Here is a 23,106-nt window from a genome sequence, read left to right as displayed (position 1 = left end):
GGGAAGAATCATTTTATAAAAGCTTGTTTTAAGGTTATTCCTCTCGTATTCCTTTCTGTGCCTCAAGCTAATGTAAAAGCATGAGACCCACCCACAGCCAACTCACACACACATACAAATAAATCGTGTTTTACTTCTCTAAAAAGGTTAAACTCAAGTCTACTATTTAATGTATTATATTTAAACCTTAATATCATAGTAATTCTTAATAATATTTGAGTTGATCTTACATAATTTAATCTCTCGATGTTTTCCCTTTCAGATTTCTAATTAATGGTCATGTTTGGTATGTCACAAATAAGATAAGTGCTAAGTTCTATGTGGTTCTGACCTGCTTGATACATTGTTGTAATGCAATGAATAAAACACAATTTGTTAAATAAAATAAACACATTGACAACACTGTTTCATCCATTAAAAGCTTATCTAAAAATGTGCTGCGGAACCTTTGTGTATTCACTCGATTTTCACGTCGGACTTATTTTCATCCTGCACTGCACTAGCTTGGCTGTGAACCTTTTTAGCTGATCATTTGATCCATATTACCTTGTGGTTTTCTTCATCGATGCCACTGAAGGATCAATCTAACTCGACCGTCGTCATGAAGCCAGCAGTGGATGAGATGTTTCCTGAGGGCGCGGGGCCGTACGTTGATCTGGACGAGGTTGTTAGCTTACTAGCTAGCTAACTCATTAGCTTAGTCAAATTGTATAATAAACATTTAGCGTTAGTTGGCTATAACAAATTCTTTATTCCTCTGTTATTTCCGCTTTTAATGCCTGATGTCACCATTGTTAAGCGGTCATGTAACATTAAGTGCTAAAAATGAATGAATATTAACAAAAATAAATAGAGTAATTTCACTCACTCATTTCGCTATTGTCAATAACAACGCTAGTTTGTTGCCTTGGTAACGTTGACCTCGACGTGTGTAGTGTCTGTATCGCGTTAGCAAACACAGAGCGGGAAGAAGTACTCGCATCTTTAGTAAGTAAGAACTACTACAGTATAGGAATACTCTGTTACAAGCAAAAGTCTTGCATCCTGCAATAAGACGACTATTCTGTTAACTAATTCGTATGAGTAATTTAGTATTTTCAAGTATTTTGATTATCTATAAATGTTAATTGTTCTTCATGCACACAAATTAATTTTCTTTGTTTTGTATCATTTTAAACTGAATTTCTTTGGGTAGAAAGAAACAAGGATTGACTTTCTTTTTGACACATTATACTTAAGTATAAGTTTTATGTATGTTCTATATCTTAAGCCTACACACTGTATACTGTAGCAGCCATTATAAATATGTGTACTCAAGGCTTTTATCTACATATAGCTGTCTGTGTTGGTAAATATTCACAGGGCTGCAACTAACATGTTATTCATCGATTCATCTGCTGATAATTTCTTAGATTAATCCATTAAACCTTTTTACAATATACCATATTCTGATTCAGATCTATTTTCTGCTATGTTGTTCTGTTTTTGTCTGTATTTTTATTTCGGTCTTAGTGTACATTTATTTTGTCTATAACTACATTGAGAGTGACTGTGAACTGGAGTTACATTCCTTGCTCAATCATGCATTTTGTAGCAATAGGATGTATTTCTAGATGTCTTTCTCTGGTTGAATGTGTGTCTGGCTGCATGTTTGTTCTCTTGCAGGCTGGGGGAAGCACAGGACTGCTGATGGACTTGGCTGCCAATGAAAAGGCAGTTCACCCAGACTTCTTCAATGGTGAAAAATCTTCTTTATAGCATTCTTTACAAACCCAACACACTTTCAAATTGTTGCTGCTCACTGAGCTAATCTACGGTACGTGCATGTATTGTATCTACCACACTATCTGCTCTTTTACAGTTATCTTTTTAAAAGATTATACAACCCTTTTTAGTATGAGTAGGACTTGACAATTAAAATCTCATGGTTGATTTTGATTACACAAAATACAGACAAATGTGGACAAATCTGAAACATAGCTTATTAGAGATCCAGTCAACATCCATCAAAATGAATATATGACATGTTTTTATGATAAATAAAATAAAACAATTCTGCCACATCACTATTGCTAAATAATGGTGGTACAGAGGGCAACATTTGTGGAAGTCCCCCCAGATACATTCTCCACTGAAATACTGCAGACTGGACGCGTGTCCAGCGTTTCAACAACGCTTCATGTGCCTGGAGGTGAGGAAGTTTATAACTCCAGTTATTGCCTTCATCTGGGAGGAGTTAGGGACATGTAGTGCGGTTGGTGGTACCACTGGTTATTTTATAGCACTATTGAGTGTTCTGAATACTGGAACTACTCGGTTGAGTCGTCATTTTTCCGCAACTTTAGTACTTCCATACTTTGGACTTCACACTGCTCTGCAGATTGTGTACCAAAGAGACATTTCTGTTTGGGTCGTAAAGGAGATTTACGTCTTGAGAAGGTGTGTGTTTGGACTAAGCAGGAGAGGGGTGTGTTGTAAATACGGAAAACCCAATATAACAAAAATATTCTTAATATTAATGAATTCTGTTGGATTTCAAAGGGCTTTGTAGATTTTTGATGACATTTTACAGAATTTTAATCTTGTTTAGATTTTAATCAAAAATAAAATTGCTGTATCTCTGACTTCGTGCTGGTTTTCTGAACAGTTTCTTTATCAACAGACAAGGTACGTTTTTTATGAACACTTTCCTTTTGTGCAACCAAAACCTGAGTGGTCACCTTGAGATATTGCACAAAGTGGAAATGGTATAATGGGACACATCTGTAGAATCTACCCTGCCTACTCTCAAAGCCCTGCTTGTCGATGGAAACATAGCTAGAGCCTAACAACCTTTTGTCTGTAATGAACCTCTCACAGAGTTTTACAAATCGATGTATCAACTCAAATACATTCTGCTTAGGTTATCTGAAGTAAACTGAGGAGGAGTCAGTCATATACAGATAGGAAGTAGTCACTCAAGGCAGATTGAATCTATTAGCACATGATGTTATTTCATCTCTGGGCGTCAGTGAGCTGCTGGTTCCACAGCAGGACGTCTCTTTACTGGCCCCAAAACATTCCTCGTAGACCCCGCCCCCCTTTTACAAACTGTGTTTTATAATGTAGTGTGATCTGTTGTCCCGAGGCGCAGCTACTTCAAACGGCCACGAATTCTCGCCATATGCACGACACAGATTCCACGCAGGCTTCTCAGCAGGAGCTCTGTGGATGTGCTTTGTATGAGGCTCATTTAGGTTGGCAGGCTTTATTCCCTGGTGAGAGAGATGTGTACCACTTAACGTATGCAGGCGCATTGAGGCAGCTCACAATCCCCTGGCCTTCATTTATACAGGGATTATACAATTCTCCACGTTAATTATTTTAAACAATGAGTGACAAAAGCGACAGTTTGAGGTAATTTGTGTTATTTCAGGAGGAAATATTCAGGCTGCAGCAGTTCTGTAGTGTAGTGTGTAGTCCTCTTGTTTCTAAAGGATTTTTTAAATACATATTTTACTTCCTAGGCTAACAGGACACTGCAGTACAATCAAAAACTTAAATTCATCTTTTTCAAAATGTTTGCGTAGTACCGGGTGCTAGGCATGTTTAGAACACAGCATGTCAACTACTTTCAAATTAATTTATACTTGAACGAACTACCAATTTCATGGTTTATAGTATAGTTTATTATGATGTATTACTTTAACGGTGCTTCTTTTCATTAGACCTATTTATTTAATCAGTAAATAAGGGTTGACATTGTACCGAAAGATGCTACAATGCACACTTTGATATTTTACACAACAAGGTGCTTCCAACTTTGTTGCAACGGTTTGGCAAAGGCTTCTTCCTGTTTCAACTCGACAGTGAACCGGTGCACATTTGAGCATCCACATATTCTCTGACATAAAGCCTACATGACATCGAGAAGAAAACTATTGTCCCAGGAGTGACAACATGACAGAAGTATTTTCTCACCTGTCACTTCAGTGTAGGTAATGTGTTTTTTCTTTTTTTGTGAAGTCTTTAATTTGAGCTAAAATGTGTTTCTGTCTGATTTCTATGTTCTGAGTGTTTGATGACACCTTTGAAAACAGCAGTCTGTGCACGAGGAGGACCTGTGGAAAACAAAGTCAGCGTCTTGAGTGTAGTCTGCACAAAATGTTCTGTACGCAGGCTGACTGTGGACTGTACTTATTTATACACAACAATACAAAATAATTTAGAATCGACATAAAAGCACCGGCCGATCATTAAACGTTTCTTTTTCTCTTTATTGAACCTAACATTTCATGAGACCTTATTGACAGCCAATTCCTTTCTTTCCCACATCTGTTTTTCCGTTCTGAAGAGATCAGTTGATCAATCTATTAGTATGTTGGCAGTAACAATTAATCAGCATTTGTCCTGATAATCATATTTGTGTTTTTCAAGAAGAAAGACTAATTTATAATGAAATAATTATCGGAGTGGAGTTTTAGCATTTAAAAAAAAAACCATGACTGCCTTTTAAGACTTATTTCATGTTGAGGAAAAGCATAACATCCTCATGTGTGTGAACCTGTAACCAGCTGCCAATGTTTGGCACTTTTACTCAAATATGGAGAACATGGATTATCAGAATATTTGCTGATACATTTTCTGTTGATCCATGATTCATTGCACGTCTAGAAGAGAATATGATGATTGCCATATCTAAAAATGTGATTCAAACAACGACAGTAATGGTTGAAGTAGTATTGAACTTCACTAAGCTGGATCGTGGTGAGTGTTTCCTGCAGGAACAGAGGATGTGGCACATATTCCTGTGCATGTTCATACATTTCTGCTGCTGACCTCTGACCTCACAAACAGTCAGACCCGCAGGAAGGACTCTCAGCAAGAGCATTCCCAGATCCTTTTACTTTTATCACCCTGCAACCCTTCAACCCTCTCTACCTACAACGCTGCTTTATGAGAAAATGGCTGGCTTGCAGAAACATTTGAAATACGGTGTCATGTCACTTTAGTTTAATGATCGTGTTTCTTTTCTCCACAGATTTTGAGGATCTGTTTGATGATGATGACATCCAGTGAGAGAGAGAAGCACGTCTTTGGAGTAATGATGGATTATATTCACATCGCTCCACACCTTTTCTTCTGGTGGAAAGCAAACCAACCATTTACTGTCTAATGGCATACAATTTCCTTTCATAGTTCTCCTAGTTCTAGGCTTTAAAAGAAAAACATCCTTAAAAAGTTGTCCCTGGCTCCAGATGTTGTGAAATTCTTAAGATCCCAAGGATTCCTTCAGATATGGTATGTTTAAAATTATGAGCTTGTATGTATCGTGCTCATGTCTTCCACTGCTTCTTAACTGGATTGAAGGTTTCAGTGTGCCGGAGAACACCTGTTAGGAGCGTAATTACACATGTGATGGGCACCGGCTCCGTGTGCTGTCGCCTGTAAGCATGCTGCAGATGGCATACGATGAATGACGGTCTGCTAAAAGTAGCTTAAATTATTTGTATGAGTGTGTGTGATAGTCGGATGTGTGCTGTGCGTTTTGATTTCATATCTGCAGTGTGTCCTGTGTCCTGTTACATTAATAGTTTGCACGTATACTGTAGTTATAATTCCACACTTGTATTTTTGTGTTTAAAAGTCAATAAATAGCATTTTGTTTAAAGGAAGCTGAAAGTGTGTCTTTTTTTACAGAATGCTTTTCCCAATTATTACGTAAACGAGATTCGATTTACCAACACGCAGTGGCGGAGCCAGGACATTTTCAGTGGGGTGGCCAGGATGGAACCAGCGATCATTTTGGGGTGGCATTGAAATCACTATTATATGAACATAAAAATAAATAACTCTATCTGTACAGACTTGCATCTATCTTGTAGTCCAATACTAACTGCACAATATTTACTGACACTGAGCTGTGAACAAATAACACTTATGGGGGGACAGGGCTGCTAAGTCTAGAGATGGATCTGTTGGTCCTGGCACCAGGGGGAGGGACAACTGATTTAGTATGAATAGCTGCTAAAAATGTACCTGCATTTACTAAATGTCAGCTAAAAGAGCAGTGAAATTAAAAACCTCTGCATTTTCTTTATAGATATTAACAGTACTTAATGTCAGCTTAGTAAAAAAGAACATAATTATTATTTACAATGGACAAAGCTTAGCTAACAGACACATTTCCACCACTCATAGACCACACCCACCTTTTCTTAGAAAAACTGGGTGACATACTGTCGCACATTAGTCCCTCTCTCTTGTCTTTCTCTCCTTTCTTTTCTCTTTCGAAAGCCTGACTTTGTTAGTCGTTGAGACACCGTTCACACGTAAGTACTAGCATCCCTGCTCCTAACATGCTCTCACTCTGCTAGAAAGTGCCGGCGGTGCTGCACCGCGTTTGGAGGCAGGACCAAACCATTACATGAAGGGGGTGTACAGAGGCTTTGGATAATTAACCTTTGGAAGAAAAGAAGTTAAATGAATTGTAAGTTTAGTGATTACATTATCGATATAACGTCCTATTAATGTTAATTCTTGATGAATGATGAAAGGTTACTTAAATATTTTTTTCTGAATGTTCTAAAATTGTTTGGGCCCCCTTGGTGAGGTTGTCTGGGGTGGCCAATAGGGTGGCCAGGATTCAGCCACCCCCCAGCTACGCCACTGCCAACACGTTATGACTTTAGAACTAGTTGCATATGGGCACTACCCGAGGACCCGTTTGCGTCACTTTTAAACTCACTGGGTAACCCTTTAGCTTCATTTTTCAATATGAAGGGTAGTTTGTCCAAAAACCATGTGGTTAATGTCACGTAGCTGACTTAAGTTTAGTAAATTGCATTTCAAATTGGTTAAATCTCAGCAACAAAATGTTTTGGTTTGGTTCAAGGAAGGTCTTGGTTTTTGTGTTTAAAAAAGTTGTAACTTAAGTGATGTACAGTTAACGTAACATATAAATTAATTATGTTGCTTTTGTTTCAATTCAACAAAGGTTTCACCCAGAGAATGAACATTAGACTCCTGGATGAAAGTCCTACGTTTCCATTCGTGCACCCCAATATCCGCAAAACACAGACTTTGTCGACCTTTATGCTACGTCACGTGTTCACCTCCTTTACTCCCATCATCATTACTACGACCACCAAAAGAAACCCTTCATGTCAAAACTGAAGCAAGAGGGAGTCAGTTATAGGAATTGTAAAATGTCCCATTATCTTAGACCCTTACATTTTTAGATTGCATTGCAGTTCATCTCAAGAGTATGAAGTGCAGATAAGTAAATCCGAGGAACCTCAAGGATAAACCACGTCTCTGAGCGAGTGTGAACTCCAATACTGAAGACAGCAAGGTGAATGAAATAATCAAACTTTTGGAGAAGAGCTTTATAAACAAAAAAAACCAATTCTCTCCTTTAATATGCAGCAGCTTCCTGCCTATAACCACATTCAAAAGAAGACTGCTTGAAAGGAAATATAAATGGCCAGCCTAGTTTTCGCATGAAGCAAAAAGTATTTTTTCAGTCTCAGTTTGTCAGTAAGATATAATGTTTTATCATTTCTGAAACCTAAGTATAGACTCTAACAACATACGCCCTCAATATGAGCACCAATAGGAAGAAAGGTCATTTATGTTTATATTTTTTGGGAACAGCATTTTGTGGATTTATTATTATTCAGCGCATTTCTGGGACTGATGAGAGGCTTTTGAAGAGCACAACATGCAAACTACAGGTTTTTAAAAACTTACCATACAGAATCAGCCAAACAGGGAACTGTGATGTCAGACATTTTACTGATTTACAAAACAATGTTATTAATTTAGCTGAAACACTTGATTGTGCATTTAGCAGCACACACCAAGTTCTATTTGAATGAGGATTTGTAAAACTGAAACAGGAACATGCTCAAGGATAAGAGCCAATTAACAAAAGTGTCTGTAATGGAAATAAATAATCAAAGTTTCTTCAATCAATCTTGATTAGCCTGTCCAGTTATGAACTGATATAACTTTCACTCTGTAAAAAGGAACATAAATAATATTCCCTGCAGAATTAAATGCCAATTGTAGAGCTTAAAGCAGTTTATCAAGAATCCCTGGGTTTCTTGGCTTGTAGGACAATGTGGAGATTAAACAGGATTAGGTTATGATTTATATAATTTAAATTACATTAACAAGACTAATTGTCTACAGCCATGCTAGCAGCTCTGTGAAGCGGCACAGGCACATCAGGGCTTTGAGCTAAATACTCTCCATTCTAACATGCTCACTAAGAATGCTAACAAGGAACAATTGCTATGCTAAATGCTAACAAGTAGTAAGTGTAATGTTTCCCATTTTCCTCATTTTAGTTTAACATATTATTATTAACATGTTAATATTAGCTAATTAGCACTAGCCACAATGTAAAGCTAAGGCTTATTCAACATTTGGCAACAGACTTTTCAACAAGGAACAATTTGTGTTATTGGAGAACTGGGGTTACGTACTGTAACCCAGCTTCTATTAGTATAGGTGCAGCCCTCTAAGGCTATCGCTATTGGGTAATCCCTCTACACGTGTACTGACAGACTTAATCCACGCCCACCTCCGGGCTCACTTCCGTATAAATAGGAAGTAGGCCCTACAATCTGCTCCCACACAAACAGCTTTTCTTCAGCTATTCGCGGAGCCAGTGAGGCCCGAACCTTAGAAGACTGCGCCTATACTCATAGAAGCTGGGTTACAGTACGTAACCCCAGTTCTATATCGTATAAGGCTTCGCCCTCTAAGGCTATCGCTATTGGGTTAAGGGAGAAGCAGGATGTAGTCTGCGCCCCACTGGTCCGTCCGTTACCAGAAGCACAAAACACACACCTACTCAATTAATAACCCATGTCCATTTCGCCATGCGTAATGGAGCATGACATTCCCAGGGAATATAGCATTTAAAAAATAAATATTCTCCATCAGGGAACGAAGGTAGGTGAAATAGGCTACCTGTCGTTTAAAAAAAGTAGAGACCAACATCTCACTTGATTAAAAACGATCAAAGGGGGGAAAAAGGGCAGCTCTCGAAGTGCCAACAGGCAGGAGAGAGGGCACGCAGTTGAGTCCTCGACATTACTCATTCTAGCAGGATATTCAGTACTGAATGTGTCAGAGAGGAATGGGAGACATCCCTCAAATAAAAACGAATAAAAGAACAGGGGGAAGACCAAGATGCAGCATTGCAAATGTCTTCCACTGACATTCCTCGGTGCAACGCCGTAGAGGTTGAAATTCCTCTGGTGCTGTGTGCTTTGATGTTCCCCAGGGGATACAACCCAGAGGAAACATACGCCTGTGCCACAGCCTCACACAGCTAGTGTGACAGGCGCTGTGCAGACAGAGCCGGGTTAGGGCGCAAAACAGCTGAGCTGCCATCTCCTTGGATCCGGAGACATGACGGAGCCACAGAGAGAGCAGACAAATCACCCACCCTTTTAGCTGATGTCAGAGCCAAGAGCAGAGCTACTTTGGCTGACAAAAACTTCAGGGGAACCTGGTCCAAAGATTCAAAAGAAGCTTTACTCAGTTCGCGCAGCACTACAGCCTAATCCCATTGAGGCGCTAAAGCGCGTGACACCGGTCTGAGTCTCTGAGCACCCCGTAGAAACCGTTTTGTCAGAGGGTGACTAAACACCGTGCTGATCCCAAAACCTACGTGGCAAGATGAAATGGCAGAAGCATATGTTTTGACCATGCTATAGGCCAAATTCCTGTCCAGCAACAGCTGGAGGAATGACAGCACTTGAGGCAGGGGGCACCTAACGGGGTCCAGGCTTTCCCCTACATACCAACGCTGGAACGCTGTCCATTTGGCTGTGTAAGACGCCCTGGTGGACGCGGCCCTTGATCCCTGAATGGTACTCACAACATCTTGAGAGAGGCCCAGCCCCTCTAAGTGTTCCCGTTCAGGGGCCATGCCCACAAACGTTGGCCTATCACTGGGTGACCGCTGATCGCTACCTCCACCTGGGAGAGAGCATCCCTGCGCCACGGTATTTCCCACGGTCTCCCTGACAGCATCCGCTGTATGCATGGAAACCAGGACGCTCCCGTGCGCTCCGGGGCTATTAAGACCGCTATCAGTCGCTCCTCCTGCACTCGGTCCAGGAACCGAGGGATCAGAGGGACTGGTGGGAAAGCGTATAATAACACCCTGGGCCAAGGTCTGTGTGCGAACACGTCCACCCCCAGGGGGGGGGGGGGGGGGGGGGGTCATCCTGCATTCTCAGGGAGCACATTGTGCGTTCCCGCGTGCAGCGAACAGATCCACCTCCGCTCTCCCGAACCTGCTCCACACCTGGGAGACCAGCTCGGGGTGGATGCTCCAGTCCCCTTGTCGAGGACCTCCTCTGGACATGAGGTCTGCCCCTCTGTTCAACTCGCCGGGAATACACTCCGCTCTGACAGAGAGTGTGTGCGCGCCCAGCAAAACAGTGTCCTGCCTGTATTCAGCAGCTGCGCTGATCGTACACCTCCCTGACGATTTATGTAGGCTGCCGCTGCCTTGTTGTCTGTACGAATCAACACATGATGATTCCACAGCAACGGGGCGAAGTGCTGGATTACTTTCCATACGGATATTAATTCCAGCACGTTTATATGTGAGGCAGCCACTGTCCCCCCACTGCCTGTGACATGCACGTTCCTCCCCACTCTAAGAGAGATGCGTCTGTGAGAACCGATGTGTGTGACGTCACCCTGCCGAGGGGAGGTCAGATCTAAACCTACGGACGGAGGAATGTACACCATGCGTCTCATCTGATGCGCAGGCGAATAAACCACCTCTGAAGTCTCTTCATGTGAAGGAGACCCAGGGGAATCACCACGTGACCAGCTGACATCATGCCCAACAGCTGCATCACGGAGAGGGCTGTCACCACCCTGCAGGGTGTGACGCGCCTGAGGAGGGCTGTCAGATTCTCCACTCTCCGCTGTGAGAGTCGTGCTCTCATTCGGACTGAGTTGAATTCCACTCCCAGATAAATAATAATCTGGGAGGGAATAGGACAGCTCTTCTTCCAGTTGATGATGAAACCCAGGCTTGACAGATGCGAGACGAGTTGTACCGTCTGTAAAGCAGCTTCGTCCCTGGAGCGAGCCAGCAACAGCAGGTCGTCCAGATAAAATAACACTCTCATCCCTCCTCTGTGTAGCGGCTCCAGCGCCATCCATGCACTTTTTCAAAGTGTGTGGAGCCAGGGAATATCCGAACGGCAGTCGGTTGAACTGGTACGCTATTCCCTGGAATGAGAACCGCTGGAATTCCCTGTGTTTCGGGATGATGGTTATGTGGAAGTAAGCATCCTTCAGGTCTATGGAGGTGCACCAATCTCCCTGGTGAACACACTCCATTACCTGTTTGATTGTCAGCATATGAAAAGGTATTTTCATTATCACCCTGTTGAATGCTGACAGGTCTAGGATGGGTCTCACCCCCCGGTCTTTTTTGGGATAAGAAAATAACGGGAGTAAAACCCCCGATTTTCTTCCCCTTGAGGAACCCTGGATATTGCTCTCTCTAACAGTAGTTCCTGCAGCTCTGACTGGAGCGCAAGGAACTGTTCTTGGGATGACAGGAGTGTTTTATGGCAAATTGCAGAGAATACCCTCTGCTGATCAGTCTGCTCATCCATCTGTCCATTAAACATAGCCGCCTCCACTCTGAGCACCGCTCTGAGAGTGGGCGTAGCTGTTCTTGCTGTGCTGTGGTAGCCATGGTGACAAGCCATGCCAGAGCCCTTGCCGCCGTTGCCTGTGAAGCAACCCAAGGGGGCCCCCCCCCTGAAAGGGTTGTGCACCTCACACCGGCTCTCATCCTGTCTCTGTTTAGGAGAAGGCTCATAAACAGGACCCTGAGGCGTGTTCACGCTCCAACTCGCGGAGGTGTGTGCAGCGCTATTCACCTTGTGTGTAATAACCGCGCTAGGTTTATTACGACTGTGTGTAGGCACAACTGGGACAGAGGAAAAACCGCGCTGCTTGCTACCCGACAGGATAGAAGTAGCCGATTTAAATGTCAAGCCCTGCTGTCTTTTAACCGACTGGTTAAATACCGCGGGCTTATACAGCGAGCCTTGCTGCTTGCTAACCGACAGATTAGAAACAGCAGGCTCAAACGGCGAGCCCCTCTGTTTGTTAACCGATCAATTAAAAACAGAAGGATTATGCAACAAGTCCTGCTGCCTATTAATCGATAGATTAATGGCAGCCGGCCTGACTAGTGTGGGGGATATGTGAGACACATTTGCTACAGACACACTGTTGGAATTTGAATCGTTTTTATTCATAATTCTCTCTTCAAACATAACCCCCCCAAAGAGTCATCTTCCGTTCTGCTTCCTCGGAGGCTCTCTCAGACCATGAGCGGGGGTTCTTCGTTCCCCTCCGACTCGTCGCCTGCAGATCCCTTCTCTGTGGCGGAGGAGCGGAGACCTGGGACAGAGCCCCTGCAGCTGCCGAAGGGCGATACTGACGCCGTTGCTGTTCTCGCCACTGCCCGCGATTCCCCTGCTGAGACTGTAGCGGGTGCTGCAGGTGCTGTCGTTGCTGTCGCCGCTGCCACTGAGGACGTTTGTCCTGAAGCCAGCTAGCGTGACGCCTTATGTCGTCTGCCTGTTCTGCCACAGACTTCATAGCCTCCACCATGGTGTGAAACTGGGGACCGAACAGTCCGTCTGGACTGATTGGAGCCTCTAGTAAATCCTTTCCTGCACCTTCCGATATAGCCCCCTGCTGTAGCCAGAGGTACCGGTGGACCTGTGTCACCCACGCCGCAATCCGCGCCTGCGAGACTGCGACTGACGCGCACTGGGTAAGTGCAGTACTAGCCGCTTCACCTATCTCCTCCGCCTCCACTGAGGACATGGTCTTCGACTGCTCGGATATTTCCACCGTGGAGTTGGACAGCAACGCTATATTGTTCGCCACCGCCGACGCCTGGAACGCACACTGGTGTATGCGGTCGGTCTGCCGGGCGACAAACCGATCTTTGGGGGCAGCCGACATAGGTTTCCGTCCGGTAACCGTGCTGGCCTGCTTTGCCCCAAAGAACGCCGTGAGGTTCTGCTCTAGAGGAGGCACGGTCAGAAACCCCACATCCGTGAACCCCTCCACTCTCGTGAGGGGAACGTATGTTCCTACCGGAGCCTTCATTGTCCCCGGGTCCGCCGCCGCCCCCTCTTGGTACTTCCTTATGGCCGGGAAGCGTGGCCAGATCGGGTCACTCCTGACCCTGAGAACCCGGGAGAACACCCCGGACATATCATCCGGAGGCGAGCTCTCCTGAGCTAGGGGAACGGAGAGATTTCTCCAGGCGGCCGATTTATAGATAATCTCCGGGAGTTCCAGGAGAATCCCGCCAATCGATGGCAGAGACGTGGTGGCGGAGATAGGGATCACTGGAGATAGGGATCACTGGATCATACGCCGGAACTACACCGGGCCGACTCTTGTCGCACTGAACAAGACATTCTTAGGCGACCAAAGTGTTTTAATTAACTTTGAAATTAAAGGTGGGGTAGGTAATTCACTTCAGAAACACTTTTTATTATATTCCATGGAATGCTCTTAACATACCGAAAGCAATGCATATATTAAATGCTTTGATAATAAACACATAGAAATATTTCATCTGTGGAAGCCGTGGCGCTGTAAAAAGCACGACCAATCATCTGAGCCGGCCCGGCTAAAATAACTGGATGGCCTACCTGCCTGTCAGCCTTCCATCTCGTGCACAAACTTATCTCGTGCCCTCATTGGTCATGTGCGCATTCGTGTGTGTTGGAGGAGGGGCTCTGAAAGGAAGTCTGTACTTTCAAATTCTAGCGCACTCGAGCTGGTTTCTCCAAAATTACATACCCCACCTTTAACTGAACTGTGAGATGGTTTGAGTTCTAAGATGCAAAACAAGGTAATGGCTATATTAATGTACTGTCATGAAAATGTATTCAGTCTTCAATCTTTATCTACCCTGCATTTTTGATCTTTTATACTCTAGATTGGACCATCATTTATAAAATGAACATTATGCTGTATTGAAAATTATTACAAACAACCACAAATGTTTTTTTATTGCGGCACTAAATCAAGTGATACATGTGTTCATTTTTTCATAGACTTCTTTACAATCTGACTTATTTTGCAACCAGTAGAGTTTCCCCACTGCTGGCCATTAGAACGAATGCACTTCTGCTTTGGCTTCACTTTTCAGACCAGGAAGTTGAAAAAACAGCTTTTCATTATTAACAATCTCTTGCTGGTTTATTCGTAATTTGAACCACAATTTAATTGCTAACATTAAAGCATTCAACAGGCATCATAATCTTTACAAGGGTCTGTGCTTTAATGGGCTGAGGCTTTATAGGTTTTAGTCCAAATGTTTAGTTAAGTTGTGTATTATCACATAAGAGACAGACATCTATCCTCCAATGATGGCTGTTCTGCTTTAAGCTGAAGAAGACAACCATTTGTCTTTTTCTGTGACAACCCCACTTATTTTGAAATGTGTAAATTGCAGGGATCATAACCAAAGCTGAGGCATCATCACTCATGCAAGAGAGACACGGTCCTATGGGACAAACTGTACGACAGTGGAAAACAATGAATTAAAAATAGATGGAAAATAATGACTCAACTGGAATCATTTATTTTTGTTTGTTTTCTAATTCAATTAAAAACTTAAATCAAAACATGTTGACATCTAAATTGAGCTGATAGCTATTAATAAATAAACAGTATACAGTAAAAAAAAAAAAAAACTCAAGCGAATCCAAACCATGGTACTTACTGTATAGCTCAGTGGGTTATTATCAGGAGGAATGGTCAAAAACACATGTCTACATATTGAGTGGAGGAGGGAGGCCTGAAGGCAGGGGCTGATATCTTCTGTTTTTTCTGTTTAATGCTTTCAAAATCCAACTTGCTCTTGCTCTTGGTTCTCCAAAGCTGCCTACCCCAGCTTTAAAGTCTGTTAAGAGTTATGGCTCATTAGAAATATTTGCTAAAGAAATGCATGAATGCTGGAAGCTATGTGTTACCTTCTTCTTGTCCAATTGAATACATGAAATGCATCTCATTTTCCCTAAGGTGCAAGGTGACAAGCCATACCTATTTAAAAAACATTAAGCCTATTTTTCGGACAATTTTTTCCTACTCTGGATAAATGGTTGAAACATTACTTCTGCCTGGGGTAGATGAATTAATGCAATGTGTAACTAGCAAGGTAATAATGTTTAAGATTAACAAAAAAAAACACACTTTGAATATGACTGGTGGCGGTGAATTCAGGGATACTTGAGTTATCTCACGGCTGTACATCTGGAAAATCTAAGTATGCAGTATTTTCTTTAAGCAGCCTTTCAAATAGCCTTTGGGGTTGTTTTACTGTTTTCCAGCTAATGTTCTGGTTTCCATAGCTCCTGTACGGTATATACATTTATATATTCCACTGGCATTGGCTGGAGGCTGTACAGGCTACGTGGCAGAGAGCGAGCAGCAGGAGCCTGTAGCAAACAAACAGGATGGTGTTGGCATGCTGGTCCTGATGTCTCTGCAGCTCCACAGCAGCTGCTGCATTAGTTACCTCTATAATGACTCCAGATTCCTTCATGTTGTTAAATAAAACCATGCACGACCAACATTTTTTAAAATATTAGTGAGAGAGGCAAACATTTTTAAATATTTCACATTAAGGTCTCATACTATTGCCAATAAATAAGTATAAAAAACAACAGTAGTAGTGCAGTTTGTACCTCTCCAACAGATGCTTACTCCTCTTACTGTAGTTCCAACATGGAACAGCTGAGTAACTTTATTCAAAAATGGAGGATAAATGGCTGCAAATTTCTAAGCCCGCGTTAACTTTGGAAACATAATCAAAAAGGCTGGTGCAACGTCTGCTCCACTGAAAATAAAAAAGTCACGTACCTGTCATCCTGGACAATATTCCTCAAACATTTATCACTGTGCTGATGCAACACAGGAGTTATTTCAGAAATATTTATTTTTGTTCTTTGAAGTCAATTTCTTCACAGGGACTATTCTAACGGAGATAAAGCCTATTTTTATTTAGTGCTAGTTATTTACCGCTAGATTCTTTTTATGAATCCTTTTCTTCCTGAGTACCTTCAGCGCTACCTCTTGGGCTACTGCTTCCACTGAAAGTTTTATGAGCACCACCTCAGCGATAGCCTGCAGCAGTCCTTTATAAATCTGCTCTCCTGTAACAGAGGCCTCAAGCTGTGTGGATTCAGCATCTTACAGTTTTTTGAATTTGCGCCCACAATATTATGTAGACTTAAAAATCTCTAAATCAACTGGTGGCTTGGATACAATGTCACCTTGCCTGTTGAGCCCAAATTCCAAAGCTGTGAGGAGAGAAAAATTGACGTTAAATGGCACCTTGTTAATGTTTCTCCACTGAGAGTAGTCGTGCTGCTCACCTCTCCTAATTACAGGACCCCTATTGGTCGGACGGATGGCACGCAGGAGCCAATCCCATTGCGCCTACCAGCATGCAGGGGCAGTTTGACATGCCTTTTTGTTTTTAATGATCAAGGGGGTTCCTTTAAAATGTTTGCCTTTCCGCCTGTCCCTTAGGTTAGAGAGCTCAGACAACCAGCAAGCCCACCCTCAAGAAGCTCGATCCAGAAAGCCGCTGGATCCCGAGGTGATCACAGGAGGCCTGAACTTCAGCCCCTTAGTAGGTAAGGACTCTTGTGCATGATGTTAAATATATTTGCAGCTATTCGAGCCACTGCAACTGCCTGCTTGATCGTCTGTGGTTCCAAAGTGAGAAAGTCTTCATGTTTTTTAAATCAGCAGCTGTTATTTAACAGACAAAAGAACATTTCAGGCTTTTTCCCTGTTCGATTGTTCATGTCAGTTGCATTATATGATATTCAGATATTCATAATTTACGTCTTATTTTCCTCAGTAATCCCTGAAAGAAATCTCTATTACAGCATGTCCCCAATCCTCTCCATTGTCTGGGTATCAGCCAGTTACATAAAAGCTTTCTCATTGTTCCAAGTGCATTGTCTTCTCATTTCCATATCTAACAAAACTCTCAACAGAAATAAAAGACAGCAGATTCAATCCAAGTCTAGATGAATTGTAATATCACAGTATAATGCCAGAAGTTCATACTTTATTAAGTAGCCTCAAATGCAATTCTGTTACAACATCATCACTGATTATTGTTTCTGTCTTTTCCCCTCAGGAAGCATATAAAACAGAAAATGGCACGTTCTGGAGGACCATCACTTTTCCTGATCCACACAGGATTCCTGTTAGCTATCGTTTTACTTCCAGGTGAGACTTAATGTACATATTTTAACTGATATAAAATGCTTCTTTGATTTTTTTTAACTAAGATGAACCACACTGAAGATACTGAGGTATGTTGGCGGATTTATCACCCTGCTAAGGATTTGATTAACGATGATACTTTGATAGGTTACATTTTTGAAACTTATTTAGAGCTGCCCACTATTAGACAAATAGTAAACACGTTCATAGTTTTTGTCTTGACTACTTGTGGTTTCTTCTGTTGGCGATTAGAACATCTCCCGTAATCAGAAGGTTTAAAGTAAATATTTGTTTACGTTTCACTGATGAGAAACTCTACCAACCAACAAATTGATTAGTCGACAAAGTTGTATGGGTCTTTCCGAGTAAGCCTTACAAAAACAAAATGTGTTTTTCGTAAAAAATACAATAAATGAAAAACAATAATAGAAGTTTGTTGAATTTAGGTGTTTGAGACAAGTGAGACAACTTTGAAACACCATTTAGAGTCTCCAAGCTCCCTGGTTTAGTAACCACCTGCATGCCTTTTTAAAGGTCTTGTCCTTCATTTAAAAAGTCCACAAATATGTTTTTTTGGTTATTTCTCAGCTTGGTTCATTTGAAGGTTTTTCTCTGGCCTTAATTTTCTGTCTAATTTCCATTTAACCATCTCTCTTCCTTTGTGGAAGAATTTGTGTTTTTGTCAGCAATGGAATTTAGCACCATTTGCATTTTTTGTGTTCCTAGGTTATTTGTTCTCCCTCCTTAAGGGGAAAGCATCCTTGGTTCCCTTGAAAAGTTATATAGAAATGCATATTATTATACATATTATTTGAATTATAACGTCCATGAGCATTGGCTTATTATTGAAACATAAACTACCTTCAATACCAGAAAGAACATTCTGTGTTGATGTGCATGGTAGCCATCTCTCTTGAGTCATAAAAAACATGAACACCTTCTCCTCTGGGAGATTTTCCACATTAATAAATGAAAAGGACCGGAAGTTTTCATAATCAGCTGACTCCACTAGTTTTTTCTCGTTAACTTCTGAAGGAACCATCCCCCCCCCTTCGCAGAAGAGCGAGATGTACACAGACATGTTCCCCCCCTCCAACCTCTCACTTTTACAGTGCATTGGTAATTGGTTTGTGTGAGGGCCCAGTCTTTGTAGTTTTACAGGTAAACTTTTAGGAGGCCCCCAATAGTTGCACAAGCTCTACTGGTCTGGCTCAAAGCCCAGCAGAGCGTGGGGCTGGGTGGGGGTCTGCAGGAGGGGGGGTGTTTAATCTGCAGGATGCTGCATGTTTCGGGGCGCCAGAGTCCCAGCACCTGCCGTGTTTCACCCACGGGCTTATTAGCATGTCAGCGTTTTCCCTGATGTTGAGAGAAAGCTCAACATCTGGTCCCATTCAGTGAGCGTCTCTGCTGCTGCTAATATGGCTGCTTGTGTTTTACAGAGTTTCTGGGGGCCGTGCCAGTGGAGCAGCGCAGGGAGGAGGAAGGTAAGCATCTGTGGTGTGGCATGTGGGACACCATGGCAGTTTAGTCAGTTAAAATATGGATTAGGGAGGTGGACTTTAAAAACCTCAATCATGGACAGAGATGATTTCAATGTTCTTCCTTTGTTACACACAGTCAGTAACTCACAGATGTTGGTGACAAAACAATTAGCTACAATTTGGCGAGGTGCAATACAGAACTAAAACAAATTTTTCTGACATCACTATGTAACACTGCAGCCTTCTATTGGCTAATGCTCCGACACATTGTACATGATAGGCTAAGGGATGGGAACTCTCTAAGCAATGAGCCAATTACAACAGAGCCAGCCAGCTAAACAATCAGAACAGACTGGGCTCTGGTTTTAGACAGAGGGTGAAAAGAGGTGCTGCAACACAGGCAGAATGAAAAAATGAGCACTTTTTGAACGTTAAAGCATGTAAGTAGAGGCACAAAATACAAATATGAACCTGAAAAGGAGCATAATGTGTACTCTTTAAACCATTTTTAAGTTATTTATCCAGCACACTTTCTTTCCCTCTCTCTCCTCAGTGACTGCAGTGTCTGAAGATGTGAAGGCCGAGGCCATGGAGAACCCGAGGACTCTTGTTCGCAACAGAAGGAACATCTTCCCCGTCATGGCCCCAATGGGCCAAATACCCCATTTCAAACGCATGCCCGACTTCTGGGGATGGTACAAGCTCTTCATGAACAGCCACAACCAGGAGGGAGTGAGTGCAGTTTGTTTCGCATTAATCATCAGTTCCTAACAGGGAGGATTGACAGTGCTCATTCTTTGCAAAAAAGACTGATTAAACAGCATTCTTCATATGATAAATTGGCGATGCAAGTCCTGTTCCAGCATGTTATTACCAGTGAGAGCTCAGTAGTTTAAGATTGAGGCTGTATATAGATGAGAAACAACACAGTGAGCTGAAAAAAGAAAAACTCCTCCACAGAGGACTCGTGTGAAAGTGTTCATCTATAAAGAACTTCGTTTAAAGGTCCCATGGTGTAAAAAGTGAGATGTATTCACGTGATTCTTAGTGCTATATAATTACTGTGAAAGCATCAAAACGCTCAGTCCTTGGAGAATTACACGCAGCCTTTTTCAGATATCTTAAGCCTTTCACACGTCGTCAGGACTACTGCAATGTTGTGAAGTCAAAACGGTTCATCTTTTCATTCACTATATACAGTCATTTTCTGGAAGCAATTTTTGTGGCAGGCGCTAAACAGAGCGTTTCATAAAGGTATCTGCAGACAGACACTATGAGAAATAGGATGTGTTTTGAACATTAAACCATGTTAACATGTACTGGAAGTCACCCAAAAAAGAAGTACAAATCTGGAATTAAGTATAATATGTGTCATTTCATTTCCTATTTCTTGCGTGCAAGCGTAAATAATTCAATTATACATTTTCCGTTTCCACCCAATATTCCAGGTTGAGGATCTGGATCGTCTGTACATGAACTTCCTGCAGAACAAGCACAGGTCAGAGGAGGGCCCGAACTTCAACCACTACCTGAAGCACCTCAGTGAAATCTACAAAGCCTGTGCCGACTCCGATGATCCCGAGTGCATATCCGAGTCCACCAGCAAGCCCAAGGCCGCGCTGGTGATGCCCGAGGCCATCAAGACTGCCGACGTCAGGATGTGCAACCCTTACCTGGACCCCTACTGCCTCTTCCCCATCGGCCCCAAGGCTGCTGCGCCCGCGCCTGCTCCGGTCAAACTGCCCGCCCCCATCCTCACACCCATGCTGCCCATGCCCATGAAGAGCTCCACCGGCTTCTACTACTACGCCCCCGTCCTGGAGCCTTTCCTCAGCGAACCGCAGAGGGCCGAACTGCTGAGAATCTGCAACTCTGAGGATGTGGAGTGTCTGCAGTATCACCTGAGATCAGCCTATGGCTACCGCCCGGCCGCTGGCCCCGCCCCATCCTACGCCGCTCTCAAATGCGACCCCAAGGACCCGTACTGCAGGCCCCCCCTGGTCCAGAAATCCCCCACCGGCTTCTACCACATGCTGTACCCCAGCTGTGACCCAGCAGTGGATCCTCTGTGTGTGACCGCCGCCCCGGCCCCCCTCGCTGCAGAGGAGGAACCCAAAGAGCAGCACTGCAACCCCCTGTTTGACGGCGGCTGCAACCCGCTGAGCGCCACCAAGCTGTCCGGACTCACCAGGCCCGTGTTGGAGTTCGCCCCCAAGGCAGCGGCTGCTTCTGGCCCCGCCCCTCTGTCCTGCGACCCTCGCTACGACCCGTACTGCATCCTTGCCGCCGCCGCCGCCCTGCGCAGGCCCTCCCCGCAGATGCCCGAGCACCAGGTCTGAATTTGAAGTCCTGCTACTAGATATAGTTGGATGTCTTGACTAATCTAGTGAAATACTGCTTGTTGAATGGTGCCACTAATTGTCTCTTCCTTTTCATTCAGTTTATTAAATGATTTAGTGAAATTAAATGGGTGTTGCAAAATGCTTTCACTTGCTTTCTATGATCTGTTTTGCATCTGTTTTGAACCAAAAACACAAATCAATCAATTAACCAGGTCCGCTACAAGCTCGGCATCGAAGGCAAGACCAAGGATGGCCACGACTGCTACGTGCACTACGACAAAGACTGCACCCCCGTGAAGTATGGCTCCGCGGCGAAGGCCAACATCAAGGCTCCAGCCAGGCCTTTCTGCCATCCCTTCGACCCAAACTGCGGCAAGTTTGCTGCAGGACCCTCGGCCGTTGAGGCCCCAAAGCCCAGCAATGATGGCATCATCCTGCCCGACCCCAACTGCGACCCTGAGATGGACTTCAACTGCCGCCTGCGTCGCGCCCAGCCCGCTGAAGCAGCTGCTGATGAGCCCGCGGCCGCCGACGAGCCCGCCAGAGAGGCCGCCATGCCAAACTTTGAAGACTTCCTGCGGGGCGTCATGAGCAAGCACCAGTAGAAATAACAACATCAATGCCTTCTAGATAATCTACCTGGCAGAAATGGAGCTCACTGTGTTGTCTTTAATCTTTATGGACTTCATGAACCACCTTTCACAGTACCACCAGCTCCATAACAAACTATAACATAAATCAGAAAATATTGCAGCTGATTTTCACAGAAAATCTGAACGCATCTTAATGTTGGTCTGCTTTACAAAAGGGGAATAATTCAAGAGGGCCAAGCAACATAGATCATGTGAAACTTGTGTATTAAATACTTCATGTATGTATGTTTGTAGAAAGAGTCGTATTTATAGATGTTTGATAGATTAGGGGTAGTTGTGTTAGTGGGCCATAATATCTCTCTGCTGTACATTCTCTGTTTCCATTTGAGTTACCCTATTTAATGTTGTGTTTCACATTTTTCTGTAACTCTGAACCTCGTAATGCTTCATCTGTTTAGTTTTTATGAAGTTCTTAATAAAAAATGAGTTGAAAAACTTCTGAATTGTCTTTCTAGATCTGCACTTTGAGGTCACAGACAGAGATGAGAGGAAAGTATATCACTTGATGATGAGCAGCCAAACACCATTGCTAAAGTTTCAAGAATCCAACAAATATTTAAAAGTTTTAACATCATTTAATAAAGTTTACTCTGCACACAGCATTTCCTCACATCATCACATCAGTCCCCAGATGTTTCAACTAACATGCAGCACTGTGTCCAGCCTTACAGCCAGCTGGCACCAGTTTATTATCCACCATTATAAAAATAGCTGATTGTTGCTACATCTGCATGTTTAACATAATTTCCAAAAATATGTGTTTCTAAGGTAGTACATTACACTGTCAAACTTCTACCTAATTAGAGATGCATTAAAACAGTGTTTTCCCACCCTTATTGCAAGATAAAGGAAAGCTTTGGCAATGTTCAACCAGCTTTGTGTCTTTTCAAAGTGGGTGGTACGTGCAAATAAACCATTTTTTGCTTCTCTCAATGTTACTGCAGCCTGGGGAGCTCTTGGCGCCAGTAACTGACGGAGGGAAGCCTGTGTTTACCGTGCAATGTAAAGATGGCTGCTGTTAAAAGGGCCCATCACTACTGTTAGCATTGTGTTCATAATGACAATGCTGATGTATAAGTGGTACAATAGTGCAGCTGAGGCTTATGGTGTTCTTGCAGGTATTTGGTCTTATGATAAGATGTTTAATCATGATCAAAGTATCTATAAACAGTTATATGAACAAAAGCCAATGGATTCTCAGATTGGGATAAAAGCAGTTGATCAACCATGATAGCAAGGCTAAAACAGCAAAGTGTGTTCCTGACAATGTCACAGCTGTCCACAGTTGTTTAAATTGTTAACAGTGACATG

At 43.0% G+C, this 23,106-nt stretch overlaps 2 protein-coding genes across 4 annotated transcripts; both read left to right on the top strand.

The window, feature by feature from the left end:
• The first annotated feature begins 460 nt into the window (after positions 1–460).
• cops9 (COP9 signalosome subunit 9) lies at positions 461–5,654 on the top strand. Its single transcript, XM_079649216.1, has 3 exons — positions 461–664; positions 1,666–1,738; positions 5,021–5,654. The coding sequence occupies exons 1-3, from the start codon at positions 566–568 to the stop codon at positions 5,056–5,058; spliced, it is 210 nt and encodes a 69-aa protein (XP_079505342.1). The 5' UTR covers positions 461–565; the 3' UTR covers positions 5,059–5,654.
• On the top strand, positions 5,141–22,222 carry and2 (actinodin2). 3 transcript variants are annotated; one of them, XM_079649203.1, is made up of 8 exons: positions 5,141–5,280; positions 5,680–6,469; positions 16,609–16,715; positions 17,231–17,322; positions 18,759–18,803; positions 19,354–19,532; positions 20,249–21,133; positions 21,355–22,222. In XM_079649203.1, the coding sequence occupies exons 4-8, from the start codon at positions 17,250–17,252 to the stop codon at positions 21,745–21,747; spliced, it is 1,575 nt and encodes a 524-aa protein (XP_079505329.1). In that variant the 5' UTR covers positions 5,141–5,280; positions 5,680–6,469; positions 16,609–16,715; positions 17,231–17,249; the 3' UTR covers positions 21,748–22,222. The 3 variants fall into 3 exon arrangements, with proteins under 3 accessions (XP_079505329.1, XP_079505330.1, XP_079505331.1); XM_079649204.1 differs by lacking the exons at positions 5,141–5,280; positions 5,680–6,469 and adding an exon at positions 11,777–11,895; XM_079649205.1 differs by lacking the exons at positions 5,141–5,280; positions 5,680–6,469 and adding an exon at positions 13,454–13,523.
• The last annotated feature ends 884 nt before the right edge of the window (positions 22,223–23,106 follow it).

Source organism: Notothenia rossii (assembly GCF_949606895.1).
Source record: "Notothenia rossii genome assembly, chromosome: 9".
Classification (NCBI taxonomy): Eukaryota; Metazoa; Chordata; class Actinopteri; order Perciformes; family Nototheniidae; genus Notothenia; species Notothenia rossii.
Note: the sequence above shows the minus strand (reverse complement) of the source record. Positions and strands in the feature narration are given on the sequence as shown.